The sequence below is a fragment of the Geotrypetes seraphini genome, chromosome 3 (assembly GCF_902459505.1).
Source record: "Geotrypetes seraphini chromosome 3, aGeoSer1.1, whole genome shotgun sequence".
Lineage (NCBI taxonomy): Eukaryota > Metazoa > Chordata > Amphibia > Gymnophiona > Dermophiidae > Geotrypetes > Geotrypetes seraphini.
This window is the reverse complement of record NC_047086.1, coordinates 55,319,747-55,346,789: the sequence shown is the minus strand read 5'-3', so window position 1 is coordinate 55,346,789 and position 27,043 is coordinate 55,319,747. Positions and strand designations below refer to the sequence as shown.

The 27,043-nt window shown below is 41.6% G+C and overlaps 1 protein-coding gene across 5 annotated transcripts in view; it reads left to right on the top strand.

Moving 5' to 3' along the window:
- COL19A1 (collagen type XIX alpha 1 chain) overlaps positions 1–27,043 on the top strand; it is an 885,342-nt gene that overhangs the window by 561,382 nt on the left and 296,917 nt on the right. For all 5 annotated transcript variants that reach the window (XM_033936698.1, XM_033936699.1, XM_033936697.1 and 2 more), the window contains exon 19: positions 26,713–26,757. In XM_033936698.1, coding sequence (XP_033792589.1) covers positions 26,713–26,757 — 45 coding nt within the window. The remainder of the gene's footprint in view (positions 1–26,712; positions 26,758–27,043) is intronic.

The window sequence follows — 27,043 nt, the reverse complement described above, 5'->3', positions numbered from 1 at the left end:
AGAGAAGAGCTCACCGCCTTCCGATTGCTCCTACACCCACGGGGAGCTAGCAGTCTGAGGAAGAGGGGGAGGTGCTCTGGCGTCAGGGCTCAACGAGATCTCCAGTCCCGGGGAAACCACCTCTGACTCGCTACCGAGTGCTTCCAATGGGGATGCCGACGCTGCCACCGACACTTCCTGCATCCGGTGAAGAAGTTCGTTGATATTGCTGAATCTTGCTGGGCTGGGATGCTGCGAGGCTGCAGCAGCGCTATGGCCTCTTCTTTTCGGCATTGCAAGGTATAAAATTCTTCTTAGGATCGAAAAAAAAGCAGATACTCGCTCGAACACCTGTGCCAAGATGCTCAGCTAACCGTCCCTTCCGCCATCTTGGATCTTACAGGTATAGAATGATAGCACGCGTGACTTTTAATTACTTGCTAACCCCCACGCTAGACGAAAAACTACTGCCTGCTCAAGAGGAGGCGGTGGCGGCTAACGCGGCCGGTGGTTTAGCATGCGCTATTTCGTGCGTTAAACCGCTAATGCACCTTCGTAAAAGGAGCCCTTAGTTTTTGACCAATTTTGAAAAATGAAACATCCAAATTAAAATTGCACAAAATAAGCCGTTAGGATGTTGGAGGGGCCAGCATTTTTAGTAGACTGGCCACACAGACATCACAGCCTAGTAGAGCTGCACAGAGATGGCTTAAGTTGTCTGGGGGGTGGGCTACTGAACAATAGAGAGAAAGACTCAGGCCCATAAGCTACTCTAACCACTACATTAATGGCAGTCTGGAGAATCAAACGCCTGGACATATAGACGATTAAAAAAAAGATTTTGGACATACTTTTCAAGAATGGACATTATGCTGCTGCCAAATTGGGGCAACTAGTGCCCTATGTCCAAATCGAACTTAGACATTTTTTTGATTATGCCCCTCCACATGTGCAGCTCAGATCTTTGTGGCACCAGTTTGGGCAAAAATTTTGATTATTGAGCTTTTTGATCTTTTGGGTCCATCATAAAAGCAGAATTACCCAGAACTTGAAGGCCCATTGTGCTTTTTTTATGTTTCAAACCTGGATTTGGACATCATATTGAAAATGCCCCTCTACATTTAATAAGTAAGCTGAAAACTATAACATGCATTTTGAAAAATTGCATTAAAACAAATGTTTAAAACAAACAAAAAAATGTGAAGTGACCTGTAGAACTATGAGAAGAGAGGCATAATCATAATGAGTCTAGAGGAAGACAAGATGTACAGCTGAATTTTGGATAAGCTGTAAAGGAGGAATACTGAGAACCCACGAGGAGGAAGTTGCAATGTTCCAAAACGGAGATAATAAGAAAGTGACTAAGAGTTGGTAGTGCATTCAAAAAGTAAAGGATAGATTTCATATTATATACAGAAATTAATGACATTTTTAACAATGTTTTGAAAGTGAGTAGAAAAGAGAAGAGTCAAAGACAACCTCAAGATTCTGGGCCAAGGAGAGACAGAGAGAATTATACAGAAAAAATATAGAAAGAGAGAAGTGAGTTTCTGAGGAAATATAAGTTCAGTCATGATAAGAACATAAGAATAGTCTTACTGGGTCAGACCAATAGTCCATCAAATCCAGTAGCCTGTTCTCATGGTGGCCAATCCAGGTCCCTAGTACCTGGCCAAAAGCCAAGGAGTAGCAACATTCCATGCTACCTATCCAGGGCATGCAGAGAGAGGAGGATCTACCAACCTGATGTTTAATGGGAAAGATAGAAGGAAAGCTAAGGCTTTCATACTATAAAACTTTCTGCAGGTTCCTAATGCTTTTGGTAAAATATGACAGTATTTTTTTTTTTATTTCAAGGTTGAAGTAGGAGATGATGAAAGAGCTGTATGTAATGTATTACAATCTCCAATGGATACATCAAAATGGATCTTTCAAGAGATTCCACAAATGTGAACCATTTATACAAGAAGATTTTAATTGGTAAACCAAATGGTATAAACCACCTAAAACATGCAATATAATTATACTTCATAAAGCCTATTGACTTTTATACCCTGCTTCAGTCAGAGATTATGTTCAGGCTGAAAATGTCTTGCTGTTCATATTTGTTCAACCATAAGCTCACTGCATTTGTTTCTTTCCCTATATTGCTTTATATGCCAGCTAAGAGAACATAAGAATTGCCGCTGCTGGGTCAAACCAGTGGTCCATCGTGCCCAGCAGTCCACTCCCGTGGCGGTCCTTAGGTCAAAGACCAGTCTCTAACTGAGTCTAGCCTTACCTGCGTACGTTTTGGTTCAGCAGGAACTTGTCTAACTTTGTCTTGAATCCCTGGATGGTGTTTTTCCCTATAACAGTTTCCGGAAGAATGTTCCAGTTTTCCACCACACTTCCTTACATTTGTACGGAATCTATCCCCTTTTAACTTTAGAGAGTGCCCTCTCGTTCTCCCTACCTGGAGGGGGAGAACAACCTGTCTTTATCTACTAAGTCTATTCCCTTCATTATCTTGAATGTTTCAATCATGTCCTTTTCAAGAGAGAAGAGGCCCAGTTTCTCTAATTTCTCACTGTACGACAACTCCTCCAGCCCCTTAACCATTTTAGTTGCTCTTCTCTGGACCCTTTCGAGTAGTACTGTGTCCTTCTTTAAGTACGGCGACCAGTGCTGGACGCAGTATTCCAAGTTGGGGCATACCATGACCCAGTATAGCAGTATGATAATCTTCTCCGAATTGTTCGTGATCCCTTTCTTAATCATTCCTAGCATTCTGTTTGCCCTGTTCGCCGCTGCCGCACATTACGCGGATGGTTTCATCGACTTGTTGACCAGTACTCCTAAATCTCTTTCCTGGGGGGGGGGGGGGTCTCTCCAAGTACCGTACCAGACATCCTGTATTCGTGTATAAGATTTTTGTTACCGACATGCATGCACGTTAAACCTCATTTTCCATGTTGCGGCCCATTTCTCTAGCGTGTTTATGTCACGTTGCAGGTCTTCACAATCATGGCTCACCGGACCCTTCCCGTTCACTCGCGGCCGCCGGAGCCCTCCCTGGCGAGAAATACACTTTAAATGGCCACGTGTGCTGCGGCGTAAAGCAGGCCGTGGCGCACAATCTACCCCCTCCCATTCCCGCCGGAGCCCTCGATAGTGAGCTACCAGAGATAATGCGGATTTAAATGGCCGCATCTGCTGTGGCACTTACCGGCTCCTTGGGTGCACACTGGGTCAGATTGGGATGGTGTCACGGTGGGCCTCGCCCGTTCAAGGCACTATGGACTCTCCGGTAGCTTAGGGGGGGGGGACGTGCTCACGCTACTCTCGCTGAGCGTGTCTCCTCGAGAGAGCACACGCTGGTAGCCGAGTCGCAGGAGAGGGGTCAGTGCCGATACGGCAAAGTCGCTGGAGATGGGCCATTGGGAGAAAAGTTTTCCAGGTGAGGGAAGCCGCGTCTGTCTCCTAGGATCTCCGTCAGGAAAGGGCGACCTCCCTTCTGCTTCCCACTCTTCTCCTAACCCCCTCCCCGCTTCCATCGTTGATTGGCCTTTCCTTCTCCTCCCTTCCCCCTCCCATTTTTTCCGCTCTGGCTTCGGCCGATTTGGCCGCGCTCCTCCCTATACGGGATCAGAGATTGTTCTTAAAGATTTGCGAAAAGCTTGAAGTGAGCCAAAACTCCTTAAAAGAAGTGGGAGATCATTCCAAAGTTGGGATAGCTTAAAAATCAGAGATTGACTAAAAGACTTGACTCCTTTAATCCCTTTTTTGGAAGGAAGAGATAATTTGAATTGTTGGTCACCTCTTGCAAAAGAGAATCTATAAGCATTCCAGGATAGGGGAAGGAGAGGAGTAAAAATACCATATAGGATTTTTAAAACAACATAGACCTCATTACCAAAAAGATGTGCTGAGAGTTGAGTTGGTACAACGAATGGCCACCAGGATGGTCTCGGGACTCAAAGATCTCCCATATAAGGAAAGGCTGAATAAATTGCAGCTATACTTGCTCGAGGAACGTAGAGAGAGAGGTGACATGATAGAGACGTTTAAATATATCACAGGCCATATCGAGGTGGAAGATGATATCTTCTTTCTTAAAGGACCCTCGGCCACAAGAGGGCATCCGCTGAAAACAAGGGTGGGAAAACAAGGGTGGGAAATTCCATGGCGACACTAGGAAGTATTTCTTCACCGAAAGGGTGGTTGATCATTGGAATGAACTTCCACTTCAGGTGATTGAAGCCAGCAGTGTGCCGGATTTTAAAAAGAAATGGGATACACACGTGGGTTCTCTAAAGAGGTAAAATCAAGGGGGGTGGGTCAATAGAGTGGGCAGACTTGTTGGGCTATGGCCCTTTTCTGCCGTCATCTTCTATGTTTCTATGTTAGGCACATTTAAATTGAACTCTAAGACAAACCAGGAGCCAATGAAGACTCTGAAGTAATGGCATCATGTGATCAAATTTACGTTTCCCAAAAATCAATTTCGCAACAGTATTTTGAATTAATTGCAATCTATAAAGGCAAGTTTTTGTGATAATGAGGTAAATAATATTGCAATAATCAAGGCAAGATAATATAATTGACTGAACTAAGGTGGAAAAGTGTTGATGATGAAAGAGATGTCTAATCTTCCTCAGCATACGTAGATTAAAAAAACATTTATTGACCACAGAGTTAATTTGATCCTTTAAAGAGAGAGAGGAGCCAACCAGTTTTTAATCCATGTGAGTATTTCACCCTCGATTCCATGGCTCGCAATTTTTTGAAGTAGTCGTTCATGTGGGACCTTGTCGAACACCTTCTGAAAATCCAGATATATAATGTCAACTGGGTCACCCTTGTCTATCTGCCTGTTAACTCCCTCGAAGAAGTGCAGCAAGTTCGACAAGCAAGATCTTCCTTTGCTGAAGCCGTGCTGGCTGGTCCTCATCAGATTGTGTCCGTCAAGGTGGTCAATGATGTGGTCCTTTATCAGCTCCTCTACCATCTTTCCTGGTACTGAGGTCAGACTCACCAGGCTGTAGTTTCCCAGATCTCCCCTCCAACCTTTCTTGAAGATCGGCGTAATATTCACCACTTTCCAATCTTCCGGAATCCTTCCCAATTTGATCGACAGATTGCTTATTAGTTGAAGCAGTTCAGCTATAACCCCTTTTAGTTCCTTGATTATCCTCGGATGGATGCCATCTGGTTCAGGGAATTTATCATTTTTAAGCATATCAATCTGCCTGCATACCTCTTCTAGATTGACAGTCAACCTAGGCTCAGCTAATATGTGAATACACAAAAAATGAAAAGTATTCAGTGACACATATTTATGACATCTTCTTCATGGATCAGGACCACCTTCTATCATAATTATGACTTCCTCTCTTTCTCTCTTGACTGAGCTATGCAAGGATATTTGCTTTCTTCTTACTGAGCCACTCTATTGTTGTGTTTGCTTTATGTTTTGGATCATTTTCTTCTCCCCGATCTCATTGTTTGACATGTGTTCCTTCAGGATCTGCTTATACCTTGCACCACCGATCCTTTGATCAGGCCCTATTAGAAACTTAGGGGCCCTTTTACTTAGCTATGCTTGTAAATGGCTTAGAGTGTCCTAATACAGGACTTTCGCACATGCTATTTCTACTGTGACTCATAAAATAGATTTTTTTTCAATTTGTAGAATTTCTGTTTTGCACTAATATTAGCATTAGCACTTGGCCATTAAAAAAATGAATATGGGAGCACTTAGCGCTTCCTATTTAAGGGCTCCTGTGTTTAGTGCAGGTAATCAATTAGGGCCAGATTCTGTTAAGGACTCCTACATTTGTTGGCGCCTACAATGTCTAGACGTGTCAATCAAACGTTAGGTATTGCTAACAGAATTCCTACATTGTAGGTGTCTCTAATGTAGGCCAAGGTTTACCTCACATGCATTGAGGCACCTAATATAGATGCCTATCAGTGCCTAATGACACCTAGTAGCGAGTAACTTAAAATAAAATGCCCCCATCTGCCACTAGTCATGTCTATGTGGTGTTAAGCATCTGGATGTAGGTGCCTACCACCCAATTAACATTAATCTTTTTGTCATTATGAGCCTGTTAAAACTCAATTACACCATTAACTTTAATTTTGAAACTGATTTTATTATTGTAGGTGCCACTTATAGAAGTTCCCCCTTAGTGTGTGCTGGTAATGTTAGCATTCTAGCTGAGTAGTGCTTTTACACCCATTCCCTGACACCACCCTATTTCTTTCCTAATAATCCCTAACATTTTTATTTATTTATTTTTATTTTTTTTTTGGGGGGGGGGGTTGGACACTACTACATATTTCAATGTATTGATATGACGACGCCTAAATCCTTTTCCTCAGTGGTGACTCCCAATGTAAAACCTAATTTGCCATTTGGAGCCTCCCAAGGTCCTCATGCAATTTCTTGAAGTCCACATGTGATTTAACAACTTTGAATATTTTCATATCATCTGCAAATTTGATCACTTCAACTATCATTCCAATTTCCAAATTATTTATAAATATGTAAAAAGCACCAGTCCCAATACAGATCCTTGTGATACTCCACTATTGACCTTCCCCCTATTATTGAGGGGAAACAAAGAAAACAGGAACTATAAGTACTTCATAGAAAGGGTAGTGGATGCCTGGAGAGCCCTCCAGCTGTAGATGGTGAAGACAAAAGCTGAGACAGAATTTAAAAAAAAACAACCCAAAAACCATGAGATAGCACACAGATGGAAGAGATGGCAAGAGATAGAATCCAATTAATAATTATAAAAAAAAATAAAAAAAATTTCTTCTCCGCTTAATGCCTAAGCAAATTACAGTAGAAACATACATATTCAAAAACATACAAATATGATCTTCAGACTCCTCTCCATCAACCCTAACCAAATCCGCTAAAAATAGCATACACTAATAAAAAAAATAAAAAAAATTTCTTCTCCGCTTAATACCTAAGCAAATTACAGTAGAAACATACATATTCAAAAACATACAAATATGACCTCCAGACTCCTCTCCATCAACCCTAACCAAATCCGCTAAAAATAGCATACACTAATTTAAAAAAAAAAAAAATTAAAAAAATGTTATTTTACGGAGCTTTAAAAACAGTTCTAGCATTACCCAGCTAATAAAAAGCTTTGACATATAAATAAGTCTTCAATTGTTTTGAAAAAACATCACATCTTTACACAATCTCAGATATCGTATTGTTTATTGTTTATTGTTTAATTAGTTTTTGATTAAACGCTTTATCGATTCTGCAAAGCGTTGTACAAAGTATTAAATAAAATAACATTTCAACAAACATAAATTACAATATAACATACTTTCGAAAAAAAACTTTAAGACGAACTACTACACATACTAGGTTAATTAAGGACGAACGAACAAAAGACACATGAAGGAAAAAGGGAAGAAATACAATAGCTATAGTAAATGAGAGAAACATTAAGGGTAAGCACAAAAGGGCAGGAATTAATAGAAAAAAGGAAGACTAAAATAACTTTAGTTAAAATCAGCTTAAAAAAAAAAAAGAATAATAAAACTTTAGTTAAAAGCATCTTTAAAAAGGAAACATTTTAAGTTGCTTTTGAATGTTTTTAAAGTATTTTCCGTTTTTAGATACAGTGGAAGAGCGTTCCAAATCGTAGGAGCTGTTACGGAGAAAATGGAGGTTCGACGTGTGCCAATTATTTTTAAGGAAGGAATAACTAGATTAGACTGGGATATGGATCTCAAAGATCTCGGTGGGTCATATGGAATCAATACTCTATCTATGAAAGCTGGGGAATTAGTCTGCATAGTTTTGAATGTCAAAAGGGCTATCTTATAAGTTATCCTGTGTGAGATTGGTAACCAGTGGGCGTCTTTTAGCAGAGGGGTAACATGGTCATACTTATTTGCTCTGGAAATTATCTTGATGGCCGTATTTTGAATTAGCTGCAGACGTTTCAAATCTTTATGATATATGCCTTTTAAAAGCGAATTGCAATAATCTATTTTTGAAATTATGAGTGAATGAATCAAAATGTTAAGAGAACTGGTGTCAAGAAAAGGGGCCAATGATCGAATCATTCTTAGTTTGTAAAAACAGTTTTTAACCAGAGCACTTATTTGTGGACGGAAAGTAAGCTTGGTCTCGCCTCTGAAATAGCTGTTGCTTGTGCTTTCTTATAATGTGTCTCGCCAAGTGCTTCAATATTTCCACTTTAAAAAAAAAATCTAGTGACTCACATTTTTTAAAAATGCTTTACAAAGGAGAAATCTGCACAAAGCAGCAGATTCAACTACAAAAACAAAATAGAGAATAATCTGCACAGATTGACACCTGGGCAGGTAGACTAGGTATCTGAACCATGCTGGTATTTATCAGGTATCATTTACTATGTTACTGCATAAGCTCTAGAAATGTTATGGTGAAGACCTGAATTTCATTACTGCAAATATAGTATAGGAAAAGGAAAGTGCTAAGTGGCTGAACTTCTCAGAGAAAATAAAGCTCACATTTGTGGAAACTCGGGAACATATTTGTTGTCTATCTAAAATGAAAGAGTTATGTAAGCTCCCCATCTAGTGGTAAGGGTGTGCTATTCAGTCTGCAATTACTCATTAATCAATCTGATGAGGATACTGAGTGCTTAGCTGTAATGAAAGCCACACCGTGTGTATTTCTACATTATTATTTTTGTTTTATTTATTTATTTATTTATTTTTAGTGTCAAATAGACTTCTAAATGAAAAAAAAACCTGGTAATATTCAGGATCCTGAAGAAAGAGAAATTATTATTTGCTGGAAGCAAGCATATAAAAATCATTCAGAGCAACCATAAGAACACAGGCTCTGCACCCAGCCCCCTCATGCGTTATTGGGTCAGACCAATGGTCCATCTAGCCCAGTATCCCATCTTCATGGAGGCCAATCCAAGTTACAAGTACCTGTCAAAAACCCAAATAGTAGCAGCATTCCATGCTACTGATCCAGGGTAAGCAGTGGCTTCTCCCATATCTGTCTCAACAGTAAACTATGGACCTTTCCTCTAGGAACTTGTCCAAATCTTTTTAAAAACTAGCTACATTAACCGCTCTTACCACATCCTCTGGCAGCGCATTCCAGAGCTTAACTATTCTCTAAGTGAAAAAATATTTTCTCCTATTGCTTTTAAAAGTATTACACTTTAACTTCAAGTGTTCACTTTTGGTAAATCATGATGCAGTAAAAAATTGATCCACCGGTACCCGTTCTAAACCACTCAGGATTTTGTAGACTTCAATCATATCTCCCCTCAGCTGTCTCTTTAGTCTTTCCTCATACGAGGAATTCCACCCCCTTTATCATCTTGGTCGCTCTTCTTTGAACCTTTTCTAGTGCCACTATCTTTTTTGAGATCAGGAGACAAGAACTGAACGTAATACTCAAGGTGAGGTCCCACCTTGGAGCGATACAGAGGCATTATAACATTCCTAGTCTTATTTACTTTTTAAAGTAATTCCTAGCATCTTATTTGCTTTTATGGCCACCACTGCACATTGGGTGGAAGGTTTCAGCGTACTGTCTATGATGACACTCAGATCTTCTTCTTGGGTGCTCATGAATGGTTATTGTAAATGTTTCGAGAACCAGATCTATTTGTTGTTCTCAAGGACAAATTTCTTCATCCCAGAGGACTAGAATGAGAACTACTGATATAGAAGGAAAACGCTTTAACATAGGAATTCATCCTCCCAACTTCTTCCCCAATCCCCCCTTCCCCCCCCCCCCCACACAATCCATCCACAAAACTCTGATGTAACATGAAACTGGCTACAACTTTATTAACATCTCCATAATATTAAACCAACACTAATAGATCACATTTGTATGTCTCCTAATTATTCTTTAACTGCTCAGGTTGTTTCTAGCTTCAGCATCAAATAATTAAACTTGTGTCTCCTCTCCCTCAATCCACAGCACAGTTTTTCAATCTTGATCTGTCTGTAATGAGGTATCCCTAGTAATGTCTGCCCCTACCTCTTACATAGCCCACACTAATGTCAAACTATGCCAGCTGCCTCTTCCCTCCTCCCCCAATATCCCACAGTAATGATGTATATGGGCCTATTATGCTAATTCTGATACCCTAAATTTCCATAAAAAGCCAAATTCAGAGATGTTGCCCATTAACCCTCCACATACAATTGCGACTCTCCGTGCCATATCCCTTTTCTTCCCCAAATACCCACATCTCTGAAGACTGGAAGGGCAGGTCAACTATAAGCCGTAGTGCCTGTGTCACAAAAACTGGCCACAAAAGTACTGCGCTTTTCTCCTGAGTCCTTTTCCACTGCAGTGGTAGGTGCCAGAGTCTCATCCCCACATTAATCTTCCAGCTAGATTCCCCATTCTCAGTTTAAAGGATTCAGGAGAGAGGCTCAGCTCCTGTTAAGGTGCCCCTCATGTTAGTTTGAGGGAGCTCCCAAAACAAATTGAGCTACTATATTTATTTGTGAAAAAAAGATAACAATAAATAAAAAATTAACCTAACCCAGCGCTCCCCCCCCCCCTCCCCTGTCAGGTTCTGAAACCATCCCCTCCTTGTTAGGCCCTACACCCAGCCCCCTTTCCTCCTCCCCCCTTTCAGGCTCTGCACCCATCCCCCTAACTGCCAGGCACTGCACCCAGCCCCCTCCCTGCAAGGCACTGCATCCTGTCCCCCTTCCCTCCCTGCCTCTGCACCCTGTCCAATGTACTTCCTCTCTGCCGATATCATGCATACCACTGTGCCTTCTGTATGACCCATGTACCTGGAATCCCTGGTGGTCCAGAGGTGTAGCAGGCAGGAGCATTCCTGTCCCACTGCTGAGTCAGTCACTACTGCAATTTCTGCTGGTTCAGCTGTACCGAGCAGGAACATACTTCCTGTGCTGCTGCTTGGTGCTGAGCGGCTTCCTAAATGGCTCCCGCAAATTCTCGTGAGACTCGTCACAGCCATTCAGAAAACTGCTCAATGCTAATCAGCAGCATGTGAAGCGCACATCTGCTCGGTACAGCTGACCCGCCAGAACTTGCAGCAATGGGATAGGCACATGGAAAACTCGCTCCTGCCTGCTACACCTCTGGAGCACCAGGGATTCCAGATACGTGGGTCATGCGGAAGGCGCGTTGGAATGCAGAATATTGGCAGAGAGAAGGTACAATGGACAAAGCAGGGAGGGGAGACAGGGTACAGAGTCTGGTGGCCGGTTGAGGCCTGCAACAAGTCCAGGAAGGGGGGAGCGCTGGGTGCTGGCCCAAATATAAACCGAGACCCTCATTTTTTGACCAATTTTTTTGCCCAAAAATCTGTTTATATTTGAGTATATACGGTAATTATTTCTAGAGCACTACCAGATGTACGCAGCACTGTACAGAGTCACAAAGGAGCTTACAATCTAAACAGACAAGACAGACAAGCAGGATGCTAGGGAGGGGTTACAGTTAGGAGGGATGGTTAATTTGCTGGCTAGAGTGGTAAGCAGTGGGCAGAGGGGAGTAGGGTTATGGATTGAAGGCTAAATCAAAAAAGTGAGTTTTCAGTCTGCTTTTAAACAAGGAAAGGGAAGGGGCGTTTCCAAGTTTTATTAAAATTTGTTGAAACGCCTATCATAAATTCTAAGGGGCTCATAATCGAAAGAGAAAAACGTCCAAATACCGGCCTAAATCGGCACTTGGATGATCATAAACGAAAGACGTCCAAGTGCCGATAATCAAACTGGGTTTTGGACGTATTTCTAAATGACCTAGGCCTTCATAGTGACTCTGAACAACCATAGTTAAATGGGGCATTTCAGGAGGAGTGTTGAGGGCGGGATTTGGGCTGGACGTGGGCAGGCTTAGACTTAGTCGTACTGCATGTATAATCGAAAGTTATACAGCACAAGATCGATGGAACTTGGGCGTTGTGACTTAGACCATTTAAAACATGGTCTAAGTTACAAAAACCCACCTAAAGTGACCAAATAAGAACTGCAAACACATAATAAAGACCCCCACATACTACCCCAGTGATCACTGACCCCCCCCATATAAATATTAATCACAACTTGAAAATTGTGCCTCCAGAACATCATCACCTGGCAGCTTGGCATAGGAAAGCCTAGTTGTGCTGCACAGAGGTGTCTTAAACCATCTTGGGGTGGGTTATGGACCCATAGAGAGGTAGACCCATGCCCATAAGCCCCTGTAATCACTGCATTGATACTGAAACATGTGCACTCCCCTATACACCCCAAAACCCTTTTTTACTAGTATATAAGTGACTCCTGCAGCCATAAGGGCTATTGGGGTGGTAGATAAGTGGGTCTAGGGGATTCTGGAGGTGGTTTGGGAGGCTCACCATGACCTATAAGGGAGCTGTAGTGAGATGAAGACATGGCCCCCTTTTTGTGAAGTTCACATCAGTGCCCTGTAAGGTACCCCACTATTTAGGTGCCATGGCTGGGTGTTCAGTCCATCACTTTGCAGACCCCTCCCACGTCCAACAGGGCTTGTTCTAGGTGTTTTTGACTTGGACGAAAAGTTGGATGAAAATGTGGTATAAAGATGGACGATTTAACGGCTTGGACGATCAGATCAGCAGGACGTATAGTTAGATGATTTTCAAAACGAAAAAAATTGTGGACGTATTTTTCAAAAATGTGTCCTAAGCTATTTTTTACTTTGGACGACTTGCAACTTGGACGAAAACGGACCTAGATGTTCCTTTCGATTATGCCCTTCCACACATTTTTTCAATGTTAAAAACAAGAGGGAGACTTACAAGGGCATATCGATAAGACAAATTTTGACTAGACACAAAAACAATGGGCAAGTATAGATGAAATACAATAATTACAAGAAAAGCAGACATAAAAAGGGAAGAACACGAGGAGGGGAGAAGGAGTGAGTTCTCATTAATAAAGAGAAGATGGTCGATTGGCCTGGTGTTCCTCCAGGACAGGGTTGGGGACCACTGCCCTACAGGACATTTATCTAGCATTTTCTGGACAGCTCAGCTGCAGGTATTTGAACATTCAGGAGATGGACATCTCAGGTTTTGATTATGGCCCAATCAGTAAAGCATAAAGCCCCATAATCCCTATTTTTGATTCTTCTACTCACCTGAACATTCACACCCTGGGAAGGGCCTTCACAGTCTATAATACCTGGAACATTAACTATCTAACTCTCCATTCTGGGCAACTGCCTGATGCTGGGGAAGCATGAGCATTGAGCATATCTGCACTAGGATCAAGCTGAATGATAAGATCTCTCTATGACCACAAAGACTGCTCATTACTGCAAATCTGCTAAAGCAGTTACAATACTATACATTGTCTACTACTATTTAGCATTTCTATAGCGCTGCTAGACATATGCAGCACAGTCTTAGCTTAAAACCCCCCTCTGTAGATTTGCCACTCTGGCAAAGGAAAAACATTATGGCCTAGATTCTATAAATATTCTAACCAGATAGTGGGTTTTTTTTTACTATCTGCTGCTTTGCAACCCTATATTTTTCATTTTTACATTTTTTCAGGATCCTCAGCGCCACCATTCAGGGTTCAAACAGATCTCATTGCTCTAAGCTTTACGTGCCAGCTCCTCATCGGGTCCTTTAGCTAATTTTCATATATTATGTGAGCTTATTTGCTTTTGTATAATCTAATTATTTTATCAATATTTAAGCATGTACTTAGCTTTTATCTTGTGGTCTCTGACTAGGGGAAACATCACGCCAACATGTTTCGCTATTATAGCTTTAACAAGGCTAAACCCCTTAGAGTGGTCGCAGATTTTGGCGGTTAAAAACTAAGGGGTTAAGCCTTGATAAAGCTGTAATAGCGAAACATGTTGGCGTGATGTTTCCCCTAGCCAGAGACCTGTTTGAGCTCTGAGTGGTGGCGCTGAGGATCCTGAAAAAATGTAAAAATGAAAAATATAGGGTTGCAAAGCAGCAGATAGTAAAAAAAAACCAAAAAAAAAAAAAAAACACTATCTGGTTGGAAGATTGATATTATAGATATAACACCCTTGAATCAGACTATAAGTTCGTGCATTGTGTGCTAGATTCTATAAATGACACTGTAAGGTAGGCAGCAGTAGGTGCCCTTCTACCACTTAACTTAATTGCTTTAATTGGTTTTAATTGGCACAGAAATTGACCATGCCATTAAAAATTAATTTAAAAAAGTAGCTGGCACCAGAATTGCAACTAAGCATGGCTCCTAGCGACATCTACATTCAAAATAGACATGGTTAGAGGCGGAGATCACCTTAGGTACCGCTACAAGGTGTGATAAAAAAAATATGGTGAATGTTTAAAGTTTAAAAAATTATTACAGTAAAAGACACATTGCTATTAATCCCCCTCAAAATACTCCCACTTACATTGAACACACTTATTTTATCATTCTTGCCACTTTCTGAAGCAGTTCTGTAAGTCCTCTTTCATGAGCTGTCTTTAGTTGCACTGTCATGGCTGGCTTGATATCCTGAATTGATTCAAAACATTTACTTTTCATGGCCATTTTGACTGTGGGAAAGAGCCAGAAGTCGCACAGTGCCAGATCCTGTGAAAAAGGTTGGTGAGGACACGCCATAATGTATTTATTTGACAGAAATTGTCATACCAGAAGCGAAGTGTGATACGGAGCGTTGTCATGATGGAGAAAGAAACCGTTTGCCCCTTTCTCAGGTTGCACTCACTTGCCTCATGTTCAATGTTCAAATGTTTTGAACGGAGCCATAAGCGATGTTCAGATCCTCAGAAATTTCCCTAATAGTCAATCACCTGTTTAATTGAATCAGTTCCCTTTCTCTTTCAATATTCTCTTGGGTTTATGATATTGATATTATCTTCAATCAATTCACAACCCTTAAGAAATCGTTCAAACCACTTGTAAATTGTCTTCATGTTCACTGCTGCATCACCATAAACTAATTTTAACATTTTGTGTGTTTCTTTAGCACTTTTTTGCAATTTTAAACAAAATTTTATGCTGTTTGTGATCCATGATTTATGGTACTCTTTAAAACACACTTTCTCTCAACTGTAGCTCACAACCAATTGACTGCACCTAACAAGTTGAAACTTGTCACACACTGTTACTAAGGTTTGACTTGCCACTTCCCGTATTGAAGATCCCTGCCTTTCCAATGGATGATGCTCGGCAGCAGCATTCACCGTGTATTTGATCACACCTTGTATGCACAATTCTCCATCAAACTTAGGCACTGGTAATATAGGCCTTTAAAATCCTGGCCTACATTACCGATGCCTAAGGGCTCCTTTTACAAAGGCGTGCTAGTGGTTTTAGCGTGCGCGCTAGCCGCTACCGCCTCCTCTTGAGCAGGCGGTAGTTTTTCAGGTAGCACGCACTATGTATGGCCGTTAGGTGGGGGATGGGCTGGGGAGGGCTTCAGTGGCTGGGAGGGTGTAGATGGGCTGGAGTAGGTTTTAACAGAGATTTCGGCAGTTGGAAGCCAATCACAGTACCGGGTAGACCTTTGGATTCTTGCACAGAAACAGCTAAGAAAAAAATTTAAAAATTTAAATTGAATCAGGTTGGGCAGACTGGATGGACCATTTGGGTTTTTATCTGGTGTCATCTACTATGTTACTATAGAGGTACGTGCGCTAAAAACGCTAGCGCACCTTTGTAAAAGGAGCCCTAAGTTTTTCAGTAGCCACTATTCTGTTAACCGTATCTACCTGTGATCTGACATGCGGCCAGTGCCATTTTTGAAGAACCTATTTGTTTTCAGATGTTTGGACATTTCACATATTCATGTTAACAAAACATTTTTAATATGCATTAACATCTTTTAAGGTGTGATAATAAATGGAAGGTGAGTTATCAAATGTACAGTATATCTCTGATTTACATTTTGAAGAGATAATAATTCTCTTTAATATATCTTATTAAAGCAAAAGAGAAAAATTAAAGGACCCTGCTCATAGGCTTGGAAAGTTTCTGCCCCCAAATAACATCTGTGATCAATTTGTTCTTTGCATCTTTCTTGATTTAGAATTCAGAAAACACAAAGGGCTATCCAAATATGGGGCAATCAAACCAAATTTTCTTGTTAGACCCAACAAAGGCCATGTTTCTGCATGACCCACCTGTGTCAGGGATTACACAACTTGATTGATTACAAACAAAAGTGTAGCTCCACTGTGAAACCGTGCCAAAGATATCAAAGGAAATAAGAACCTCTGTAGCTTATGAGCATCCTCTTGATTGTGGAGCTATCTTTTCTTTTAGATAATAGTTGTTCTCTGTTTCTGTTGCATGCATTTTATGATATTTTTTTGTGCTTTGTTCCTCTGCTTGATCTAATTGCAAATGCCATTTGCACATCATCAAATTCACAGTTATAATTTTAAGTCATCATTTCATGTCCCTTTGGCACCTTCAGCTCTACAATCGGGAGGTTGCTCACAGACTAAAGAGGTTCTTATTTTCTTTGATATCTTTTGTACAGTTTCACAATGGAGCTACACTTTTGTTGTATGCAATCAATTGTATTATCCCCGATGCGGGTAGTTCATACCGAAACACAACCTGTGTTGTGTCCAACAATAAAATTTGGTTTGATTGCTCCATACTTGGTTGGCCCTTTGTGCTTGTTGTTCTTCGTGCTTTTTGTTCATCGTTCATTTGATGCACTTTGACCCTCTTCTACTCTTGTTAGAACTCGGAAAGCAATTGGGGATGAAAAATGTCAGGTGAAGACTTTCATATTAGTTCTCTTGTTATTTCAGCAAGGTACTTGCATCATTTGTTTTTGCAGTCATTGTTGGAGCTCCATTACTCACGAGTGCTTTTATTTGCTCGGGAGCTGTATCAATCTGCTTTCAACCATCCATCACAATATATTTATGCCCTCTTTCTTTGGTACCATGATACAAAAGTATCACATTATATAACTCTTCTGTCATCTCCAGTTTAGATGGAGCATTGTTGATAAATATTAGTGAATGCGGAATTGCCAACGATATCCAAGATCATCATTTAAAGCAAAGCCAATGACTGTTGCTTCAAACAAATGTTTATTTTAAAGATTTCTACTGCCTCTTGAAATATGAGCTGTACCAATAGCTACCACAGAATTTGTTCTTTTCCTAGCCACCTTGCTTTGTATGAAGAAATATGATGAAACTGAGTGTTTTCTGTTTTTCTCTTCAGTTTTATTAATAGTTTTACATGATTTGAAGATCATCTGTCAACTGTCATTTATGTTAATCTAGCATGAATATATATGTTGGTTTAATAAAAGCTATCAAAAATGTGGCCTAAGGCCTTGGGACAGTGTCATGTGCAGTCATGCTAAAAGGCCAGGTTTGAAGAATCCCAAATTTGATTTCTGTTAACTCTGTCACGTAGTGTTTATAGCCATAAGGAGAGGGAGTTTCAGCCATCCTGCAATAGTCACTGACCAGACTTGAGGTGTACACAAAGTTCCAGAGGAAATTATTTTTAGAGGCCATTGACTGAGAGCTATTGCTATTGTTGATGTTGATTGGGATATCCCTGTTGTGGAGTCTTCTAGAAGTAGGAAGATCCTGGATTCTCTACAAGGAGAACTGTTCAAGCAGTTGGTAAATAAATTTTTTTTTTTTTTTTTTAAAGATAATGGAACCCATGCGGGATGGGGTCATACTGGACTTAGTGCTTGCAAAGAGGGAAAATGTTTCTGATGTAACAGTGGGTGATCATCATTGACGCCTCATGAACCATTTCATCGATGTACCTCTCATTCTCACGGATGCTTCTCAGTCTTGCCACCTCCTCTCTCAGTTCCTTTACTTCCTTCATAAGGGATGCAAGCTGAAGACAGCTTGCACATGGAACTACTCCCTCTGCCTAGGTAACATTTTCTGTCTTCACAGAGACAGAAGTGTTAACCTGAGCAGTAGCTTTGGTGACACGATGTTTCCCAGCCATACTGTGGTTGCAGAAGTACTTACACCTGGAAGAATAAAGAAAGAGCAGAAAAATCCTACCAAAGCAATGCCCTGTTCATAGTTGGCTGAAGAGCCAATAAAGCTCCGTCTTGGGGTGGGCAGGAGAGAATTAACCTCAAGGGTCACCTGTGGAGTCTGATCTCTAAAAAAGTCCTCAGAGTTCAGTCTCAAACTAAGAGCCTGAAACCAGCTATAGATCTCTCCTTGAGGAGCGCTTTTCGGTTAGGGTGAGAGAATTCACACCCCAATGAAGTTAAATGTGCTTGGCCTGACTTAACAGTTTTCTAGGTTCACTCACGCAGTTCACTCTAAGATGTAGCCACATCACGAAACATGAATTCATGTTAGCATTAGTTGCCTCATGTTGCTATTTTAAAGATGTCTCCTTTATTTACATTTAATATAAATAAAATTAGAAAATTAGGCATGAAAGTAATTAAAAATTAGGAGTAAGGAAGAAATAAATATTTGGTTTGATAATGAATAAGAGTTTGTCCAATTGCAGAATGATGCAAAACGGGTTAGATATTGAAATATTCTGATGGATCCAGCAAGAAATATAATCCACTGATTGATGTGTAAGAGAAAGGGTGGCAGGTTTTTCTGAGTTTCATTACTATTCACGTTCTCCAATATTGCCGACTTTTTTGTGCTGTTGGATGACATAGCATTCACACATGTCATTATAATGTAAGGACTGAGCAGGCACTATAATCCCCTGGCCAAAGCAATGCAGTAGGGGACAATGTGAAGCTGGAGCCCTCTAGACACAGGAGGTACACACCTGCCACCAAAGGCACAGGTCTGACAGCCGAGGCCCAAAAATATGCTCGAGCTGCCAACTGGGCCACACACAGCCCCTCTCCCCTGAGAGATGGAGTGACCATGACACATGGCAGAAACCACAATCATCTTAAAAGGGATCTGTAGCCCACATAAAATGGAGTTTGTACCCATGAGCACCATTCCCTTACCACATGAGAAAAGGACACTATTAGAAGGCAACAATAGAAACCAAACTTACATTCTAAAAAAACACAGAATCAATAAACAATAATATTTAAATAAAGTAAAAACAATAAAAAATATTATTGTGCATAAAGTGCTCAGGCCTTACCCTTGTGCTCAATGAGTTCGAGCTAACATAGCAACAGGACCATCATAGCACTTTAGGGGTCCTGAACCGCCAAAAAATATCAGTACGGATGTTTTGTACTTAGCTTGGTATGGAGAAAGCTGAATCTTTGTAGCGTTAGGCGGTCTCCCAAGATACTCGTGTGTAGTGATAATAAAACCAAACAAAAACTGGGAAACAGTTTTTGTTTGGTTTTATTGTCACTACACACGAGCTTGTTACTATTTTAAGTTAGTTACTAGTTTAAGACAGAGACCATTAATTTAATGGAGTGTTCTCCAGCATTCAGGTTTTCTGAAGCAGCCTTTGGCGAAATGCATCAGAACCCAGAAGGAATGATGAAAAAGATAAGTGAAAACAGCAAGGGACATGTTTAAATGCATTGATCGGGCTCCCACTCTAACTAATGTACCTGGGGCAATGGGGATTAAGGGACTTGCCCAGGGTAACAAGGAGGAGTGCAGGATTTGAACCCCAAACCTCAGGATGCTAAGGCTGTAGCTCTAACCACTGCACCACACACTAGCTTTACTATTATCTTTAACATATAAGGCCACTCCTCTCCCTTTCTTCTTAACCTGTCTTTCCTAAAAAGATTCCGGCCCAGTATAATGCACATAGTAACACGAGTGAGGTGATTAAATTTGCAGATAACAATAAACTGTTCAAAGATTATGAAAATGTGGAGGCGGACCTTAGGAAATTGGTAGACTGGGCGTCCAAATGGCAGATGAAATGTAATGTTCACAAATGCAAAGTGATGCATATTGGGAAGAACAACCTGAATCACAGTTGCCAGATGCTAGGGTCCACCTTGGGGATTAGTGCCCAAGAAAAGGATTGTAGACAATATGATAAAACCTTCCGCCCAATATGCGGCGGCGGTGGCCATAAAAGCAAACAGGATGCTGGGAATTATTTAAAAAGGCATGGTTAACAAGACTAAGAATGTCATAATGCCCCTGTATCACTCCATGGTGCAACCTCTCCTGGAGTATTGCATTCATTTCTGGTCTCCTTATCTCAAGAAAGACATAGTGGCGCTAGGAAAGGTTCAGAGACGAGCAACCAAGATGGTATAGGGGATGGAACTCCTCTCCTATGAGGAAAGACTAAAACGGTTAGGGCTCTTCAGCTTGGAAAAGAGACGGCTGAGGGGAGATAGGATTGAAGTCTACAAAATCCTGAGTGGAATAGAACGGGTACAAGTGGATCGATTTTTCACTCCGTCAAAAATTACAAAGACTAGGGGACACTCGATGAAGTTAAAACCAATTGGAGGAAATTTTTTTTTCACTCAGAGAATAGTTAAGCTCTGGAACGCATTGCCAGAGGATGTTGTAAGAGTGGATAGTGTAGCTGGTTTTAAGAAAGGTTTGGACAAGTTCCTGGAGGAAAAGTCTATAGTCTGTTATTGAGGAAGACATGGGAGAAGCCACTGCTTGCCCTGAATTGGTAGCATAGAATATTGCTACTCCTTGGGTTTTGGTCAGGTACTAGTGACCTGGATTGGCCACCGTGAGAACGGGCTACTGGGCTTGATGGACCATTGGTCTGACCCAGTAAGGCTAAACTTATGTTCATATGTTCATAGGGTTACCATATTTCACCAAATAAAAATCCGGACCCATGGCCACGCCCCCAGGATCGCCCAGTTTCGCATTGCATCCGTGCACGTGGAGATGCCCCTTCCTGATACAATTTTGTCGGGAAGCTTTTCAAAACCCAGACAAAGTGACAGGTTTTGAAAAGTCGTCCGGATCCCCGGACATGTCTAGGAAAATCTGGACGTCTGGTAACCCTAGTAACACATATAAGGACCTGCACGACCATGAACTACATATTGCACAGTTCAAGGGTAATTTTATAAGGTGCCTACTAAAATGACCATTTAGAGCACCTATTTCAAGCCTATTTTATACAGAAAGATAACCAAAACTGTGTTACCAAAAACATGCTCTTAATTCAAGGCATGATCACTTGCACCAACCCTAGAGTTGGTGTAAATGCCTGTATCTAGATGTTAAGAAGACACATTTAAAGTATTTTATAGTTTAGGCTTGTACTTGTCCATGTCACCCATGCATTCACCCACTGTCAAAGTATGTGGCTTTGAACAATGTGCATACTTTTACACTGGTTGTGAGTTTATAAGGTCATTTTCACATGTATGTTACCATATATACATGTTTATAATTAAAATAACTCCTGGTTGGATGCATACTTAGGGTGGCATGATAAATGCTGCGAAGCCCATTCAATTCATATGGGCTTCAGTGCATGTGCCAGGGGAGAATCACTACTGCAACTTTGTAAAAGGGGCCCTTAGAGGCAGATTCTACAAACGGCATCATAAGTTAGGCAGCAGTAGGCACCCTTTTGGGTTCATAGACAAAATCGCGCGAGACAACGGCGCGCCGACAACTGAGTGCAAGGTTGATGGCGCGCCGAAGAAAAGCACTATTTTAAAGGGTTCCGACGGGGGATGTTGGTGGGGAACCCCCCTATTTTACTTAACAGACATCGCGCTGGCATTGTGGGGGGGTTGTAACCACCCTCATTATACTTGAAACTGAACTTTTTGCCTGTTTTTTAGGGAAAAAGTTCAGTTTTAAGTATAATGTGGGGGGATTACAACCCCCCAAACCCCCTACAACGGCAGCGCAATGTCTGTTAAGTAAAGTGGGGGGGTTCCCCCCCACGCCCCCCGTCGGAGCCCTTTAAAATAGTGCTTTTCTTCGGCGCGCCATCAACCTTGTGCTCAGTTGTCGGCGCGCCGTTGTCTCGCGCGACTTAGTCCCGTCACCCCCTATTGCCACCTGTTTTAATTGGTTTACTTGGTGCACTAATTAACTGTGCTGATTAAAAACCAATTAAAGTATTGTTAAAAAAATATAGGCACCTACAAAAAGGTCACCTGAATAATGTCTACAGATGCACCTAAGGTCAAAGTGGGTGTGGTTTGGGCCAGAAATGACCTTAGGCACCATTAGTGTGATTTTCCATCAAAGATAAATGCCAATAATGTAGGCCTTTAAAATCCTGGCAGACATTAACGGTGCCTAGCTTTAACTGTGGTAAACATTGGAATTAGCATGTCTTTGTCATGCAATAAAGCCATTTTTACTACAGCTGTATAATTTTTTGTACGATTAATGGCCATGTGCTAATGTTGATGTTAATGCATGGAACCACTACACAAATATTCATATATTAAAGCTCATTATCAGAGACTTCAATCTAGCAGGTATCTAGAATATACAGAGAAAAGACCTCAGTGTTCCAAGAGGCAAACACGGGGAACTTCTATGGCAATTATAAAATTGTCATATGAAACACATCCTTGGTCTGAAAAACTCCGTTCAATAAATTATTTTCAACAATATTTATTTCCAAAAACTTTTAGGTAAAAAACTGCACTTATCTTTAAGAATATCTTTTTGTCCTCTGGTATAGGCAAGATCACTGCAGCGCAGTGAAGCAAATCACTCGGTGCTGTTGCATTTAGTCTAACAAAGCTCTGAAGATAGCCAAAAAATTCCCGACAGCCCTGTTTCGCGGCTGTGCTGCATCAGGGGAATTTCTTTGACAAAAAATGAGCCGCTGCTTCAACGATCCTCTCTAGTGCATGACCATTTTGAAAAATTACCATGTGTGTACTTACCACCAATTTGTAGGTGGTAAAGACTTATGCAGTATCCATGCAATAACCAGTGGGCATGCGGTAATGTTGCTATGATAACCAGCGAGGGCCTCTTTTATGAAGCCGTTTAGTGCAGGCCATGGTTCATAGACAACCCCGCGAAAGACAAAGGCGTGCGCCGACAACTGAGCGCAAGACGGAGGCACGCGCCAAAGAAAATTACAGTTTTTAGGGGCTCCGACGGGGGGTTTTGTTGGGGAGCCCCCCCAGTTTACTTAATAAAGATCGTGCCGGCGTAAGTGTTCCCGCTAAGCTGCGCTGGCGTGCGCTGGCGCACAAAATATTAGGTCGCAGCGCACAAGTTTCTCGTCACAGCGCAGGACCGGCAAGATTGACTCATTTGAACTTCTGCAAGATCAGCATCGGAAGCGTGCGCTGGGCCGGAGAGATCTTGGGGAGCCTCCGACAGTGGCTTTCTCCCCTCTCTGCAGCTCTCCTTTACTTCCCAGCGCAGCGATTCACGAAGGCAGCCTCGGGGCTTTTGCTGAGTCGCGGCTGCCTCTGATGATGCAACTTCCTCTTTCCTCAGAGGCGGCGCGACACAACAAAGGACCCGAGGCTGCCTTCGTGAATCGCTGCGCTGGGAAGTAAGAAGAGCTGCTGGGAGGGGAGAAAACCACTATCAGTCTGGGAAGCTGCTGGGCAGGGGAAAAAAGGGACAGCTGCTACTGGAAAGGGAGAAGGAGAGATGCTTCTGGGAGGGGAGGAGGGAAAGGAATCTGGGAAGCTGCTGGGCCAGGAAAAAAAAAGGGACAGCTGCTACTGGAGAGGGAGAAGGAGAAGGAGAGATGCATCTGGGAGGGGAGGAGGGAAAGGAATCTGGGAAGCTGCTGGGCCAGGAAAAAAAAGGACAGCTGCTACTGGAGAGGGAGAAGAAGGAGAGATGCTTCTGGGAGGGGAGGAGGGAAAGGAATCTGGGAAGCTGCTGGGCAAGGAAAAATAGGGACAGCTGCTACTGGATAAGGAGAAGAAGGAGAGATGCTTCTGGGAGGGGAGGAGGGAAAGGAATCTGGGAAGCTGCTGGGCTAGGAAAAAAAGGGACAGCTGCTACTGGAGAGGGAGACGGAGACGGAGAGATGCTTCTGGGAGGGGAGGAGGGAAAAGAATCTGGGAAGCTGCTGGGCCAGGAAAAAAAGGGACAGCTGCTACTGGATAAGGAGAAGAAGGAGAGATGCTTCTGGGAGGGGAGGAGGGAAAGGAATCTGGGAAGCTGCTGGGCTAGGAAAAAAAAGGGACAGCTGCTACTGGAGAGGGAGACGGAGAGATGCTGCTGGGAGGGGAGGAAGGGAAGAGAGTTACTGCTGGACAGGAGGCTGGGAGAAAGAAAGAAAGGGGGCAGGCAGGGAAACAGAAGGAAAGAAGAGAAACAGAAAAAAAGAAAGAAAGGTCAGGGAGAGAGGAAGAAAAAGTTGGGGGAGGGAATGAGGTGTGGAGGAGAGAAAGCATACAGGCTGATAGAAGGGAAGAAAGATTGGATGCACAGTCAGAAGAAGAAAGTGCAACCAGAAATCACCAGACAAGGTAGGAAAAATGATTTTGTTTTAAATTTAGCAAAGTGGAGGCAGTATTACCACAGTTTTCAAAGGAATTTGCCCAAATAACTTAATAGTTAACTGGGTAAATTCCCAGAGATGAAAACTTCCCTTCACTTACTATGCACAGTTCTGAATTTATATCTGCTGTCTATATTTTACAATATGGTCCCCTTTTACTAAACCGCAATAGTGGTTTTTAGCGCAGGGAGCCTATGAGCGTCAAGAGCAGTGCTGGGCATTCAGCGCAGCTCCCTGCGCTAAAAACTGCTATTGTGGTTTAATAAAAAGGATGGAGGGTATATTTGTCTATTTTTGTATGCTATAAAAACCAAATACAGAGAGAGACTGAGAGCTGTTGACGAAGAGCTACGTGTGTGTCTTTCTTCCATTCCAGCCAGAATATCAGCTTTGTGTTCAGCCAAACAGGCCCAGGTTTCGCACTGAATAAAGTATTTTATAATTTTTATAATTTTTATTTCATAATAAAGTAATTATAAAATACTTTCTTTGTGTTTATTTGATTCCTATTCAAGAGAATTACTTTATATATAGTCAATATAGGCAGAGAGTTAAATTTTTTAACATTTTCTAATGGTGGTGTGCCTCGTGATTTTTTTCATGAAACAAGTGTGCCTTTGCCCAAAAAAGGTTGAAAAACACTGGTCTAGAAATTGAAAGCATCAAACGTATTGTCTTCTGGACTGTTTTTAATTTACAGTTTACACATATGGATGTAACAGACATAACTACATTTGTTGTAAAACATTTATTAAGATATCATTTCATCCCTACAATTTCTGTGTTCTTAAAAATATTATTTAACGTTATTTAATTTAGCGTGTAGGCCTAAAATTCCTTTGAATACCTCGTCCTCATGTATCAGCAACTTTGACAACATATTTATTTGGCTCATAACTTGCTGGCGCCCGATATTTTTAGCTCACAGTGAAAAAAGTTTGCTCACAACACCCGCCCGCTTAGAGGGAACACTGGTTGTAACCCTCCACATTTTACTGTAAACTTAACTTTTTCCCTAAAAACAGGGAAAAAGTAAAGTTTTCAGTAAAATGTGGGGGGTTACAACCCCCCACAACGCGGCGCGATCTCTATTAAGTAAAGTGCGGGGGTTCCCCCCCCCACGCCCGCCCGTTGGAGCTCTAAAAACAGTAATTTTCTACGGCGCGCGCCTCCGCGCCTTTGTCCCGGCGCACTTTTGACCTGACACCGCAGGCCGCTGTGGTAACTGCCCTGAAGCCCGTAGAGATTTAAAGAGCTTTGGGGCCGTTGCTGCACAGCAGCCGCTAGTGCGTCTTTGTAAAAGCGGGGTTTAGTCTAGAACGACCACTTTTTCCCCCCTCAAAATATATAAATATTTTTAGCATGTGCAGATTTCACACTTGCTGCAGGATGCCCGATTGCATCCTGCGGTATGCCAGTCTAAGCTGTGTTAGGTACACATTAGCACCTAACACGGCTTAGTAAAAATGCCCTAAGTTTTAATTATTGTAATTTTAGCTTTTTATTGTATTGTAGGAAATGATTCTTTGTTGAGCACCACTTTTTTATCGGATTTGATTACAAAAAGTTGTATATAAATCCAATAAATGCACAATGATTGGAAATTAACATTGCAGTATTTGAATAGGCTAATTGTCAGACTGGGTGTCTTCGTCAGCTATCATAGGATGTATTTCCACGTTTCCATAATGCGGGGAGATAGTTTTATTTTCAGATGTGTTCAACCACCATAAAACAGAAGTACTTTGGTTCCCATATGCTACGAATGCGTTCACATTTAGGGCTCCTTTTACTACGCTGTGGTAGCGTATTTAGCGCGCGCTGCAGATTAGCAGGTGCTAACCCACGCGCTACGCGGAAAAACTAACGCCAGCTCGGTGGAGGCGTTAGCGTCTAGCACGCGCGGCATTGTAGCGTGCACTAAAACCGGTAGCGCAGCTTAGTAAAAGGAGCCCTTAGACATCCAAAGCTAACAGCCCCTAGCTCTTTAAAGCTTTGACTATCTTTGTTCTGAACAAGAAAAAAAAAATATTTTCTGATTTAAAGTGCACGGTATACAAATATCCATTTTAGGCTAGAACAGCATGAAGAATATAGAGGGCACATCAGGAGGGAGAGTGGCCTTCACATGCAGGTGGCGTGGAGACATGGAGACTGGCAATATCTTTCTCACAGAGTTGACATTATAGCAGCACATTCCCACTGTTTCTCAGAACAGCAGCTTAGTGAGGCAGTTCACTTTCATTTCTTCATGCATTTGTATCTGTCTTGTATCTGTTTATCCTTTTACCTTCTTCTACAGGAACAGACTATATTGCTCGCATGATTGATACTGTTTTCTCTCTTAACCCTTAACAGGGAAAACAAGATGGCAAAGAATCATCTGGACAGAAAGGAGATAAGGTAAAGTGGAAAGCAGTATACTTCATCAAAAAGTTCTGGTTTCATAGCCTTAAACCTTGAACAGGGGACTACTATACTATATAAAATTTACAACCTGTTCTAATCTCAAAAATAGATTCTAGGCAGATAACAACACTTAAAAATTACAGCTAAATTTCTTCTTCATTTTTCCATTATATTCATTAAAAACAATGAGGGGTTCATAATAATTAAAAAAAAAAAAAAAACCGTCTAAAAAGTGGCCTAAATGGCTACATGGACGATCAAAAAGCCTGATCGTCCAAGT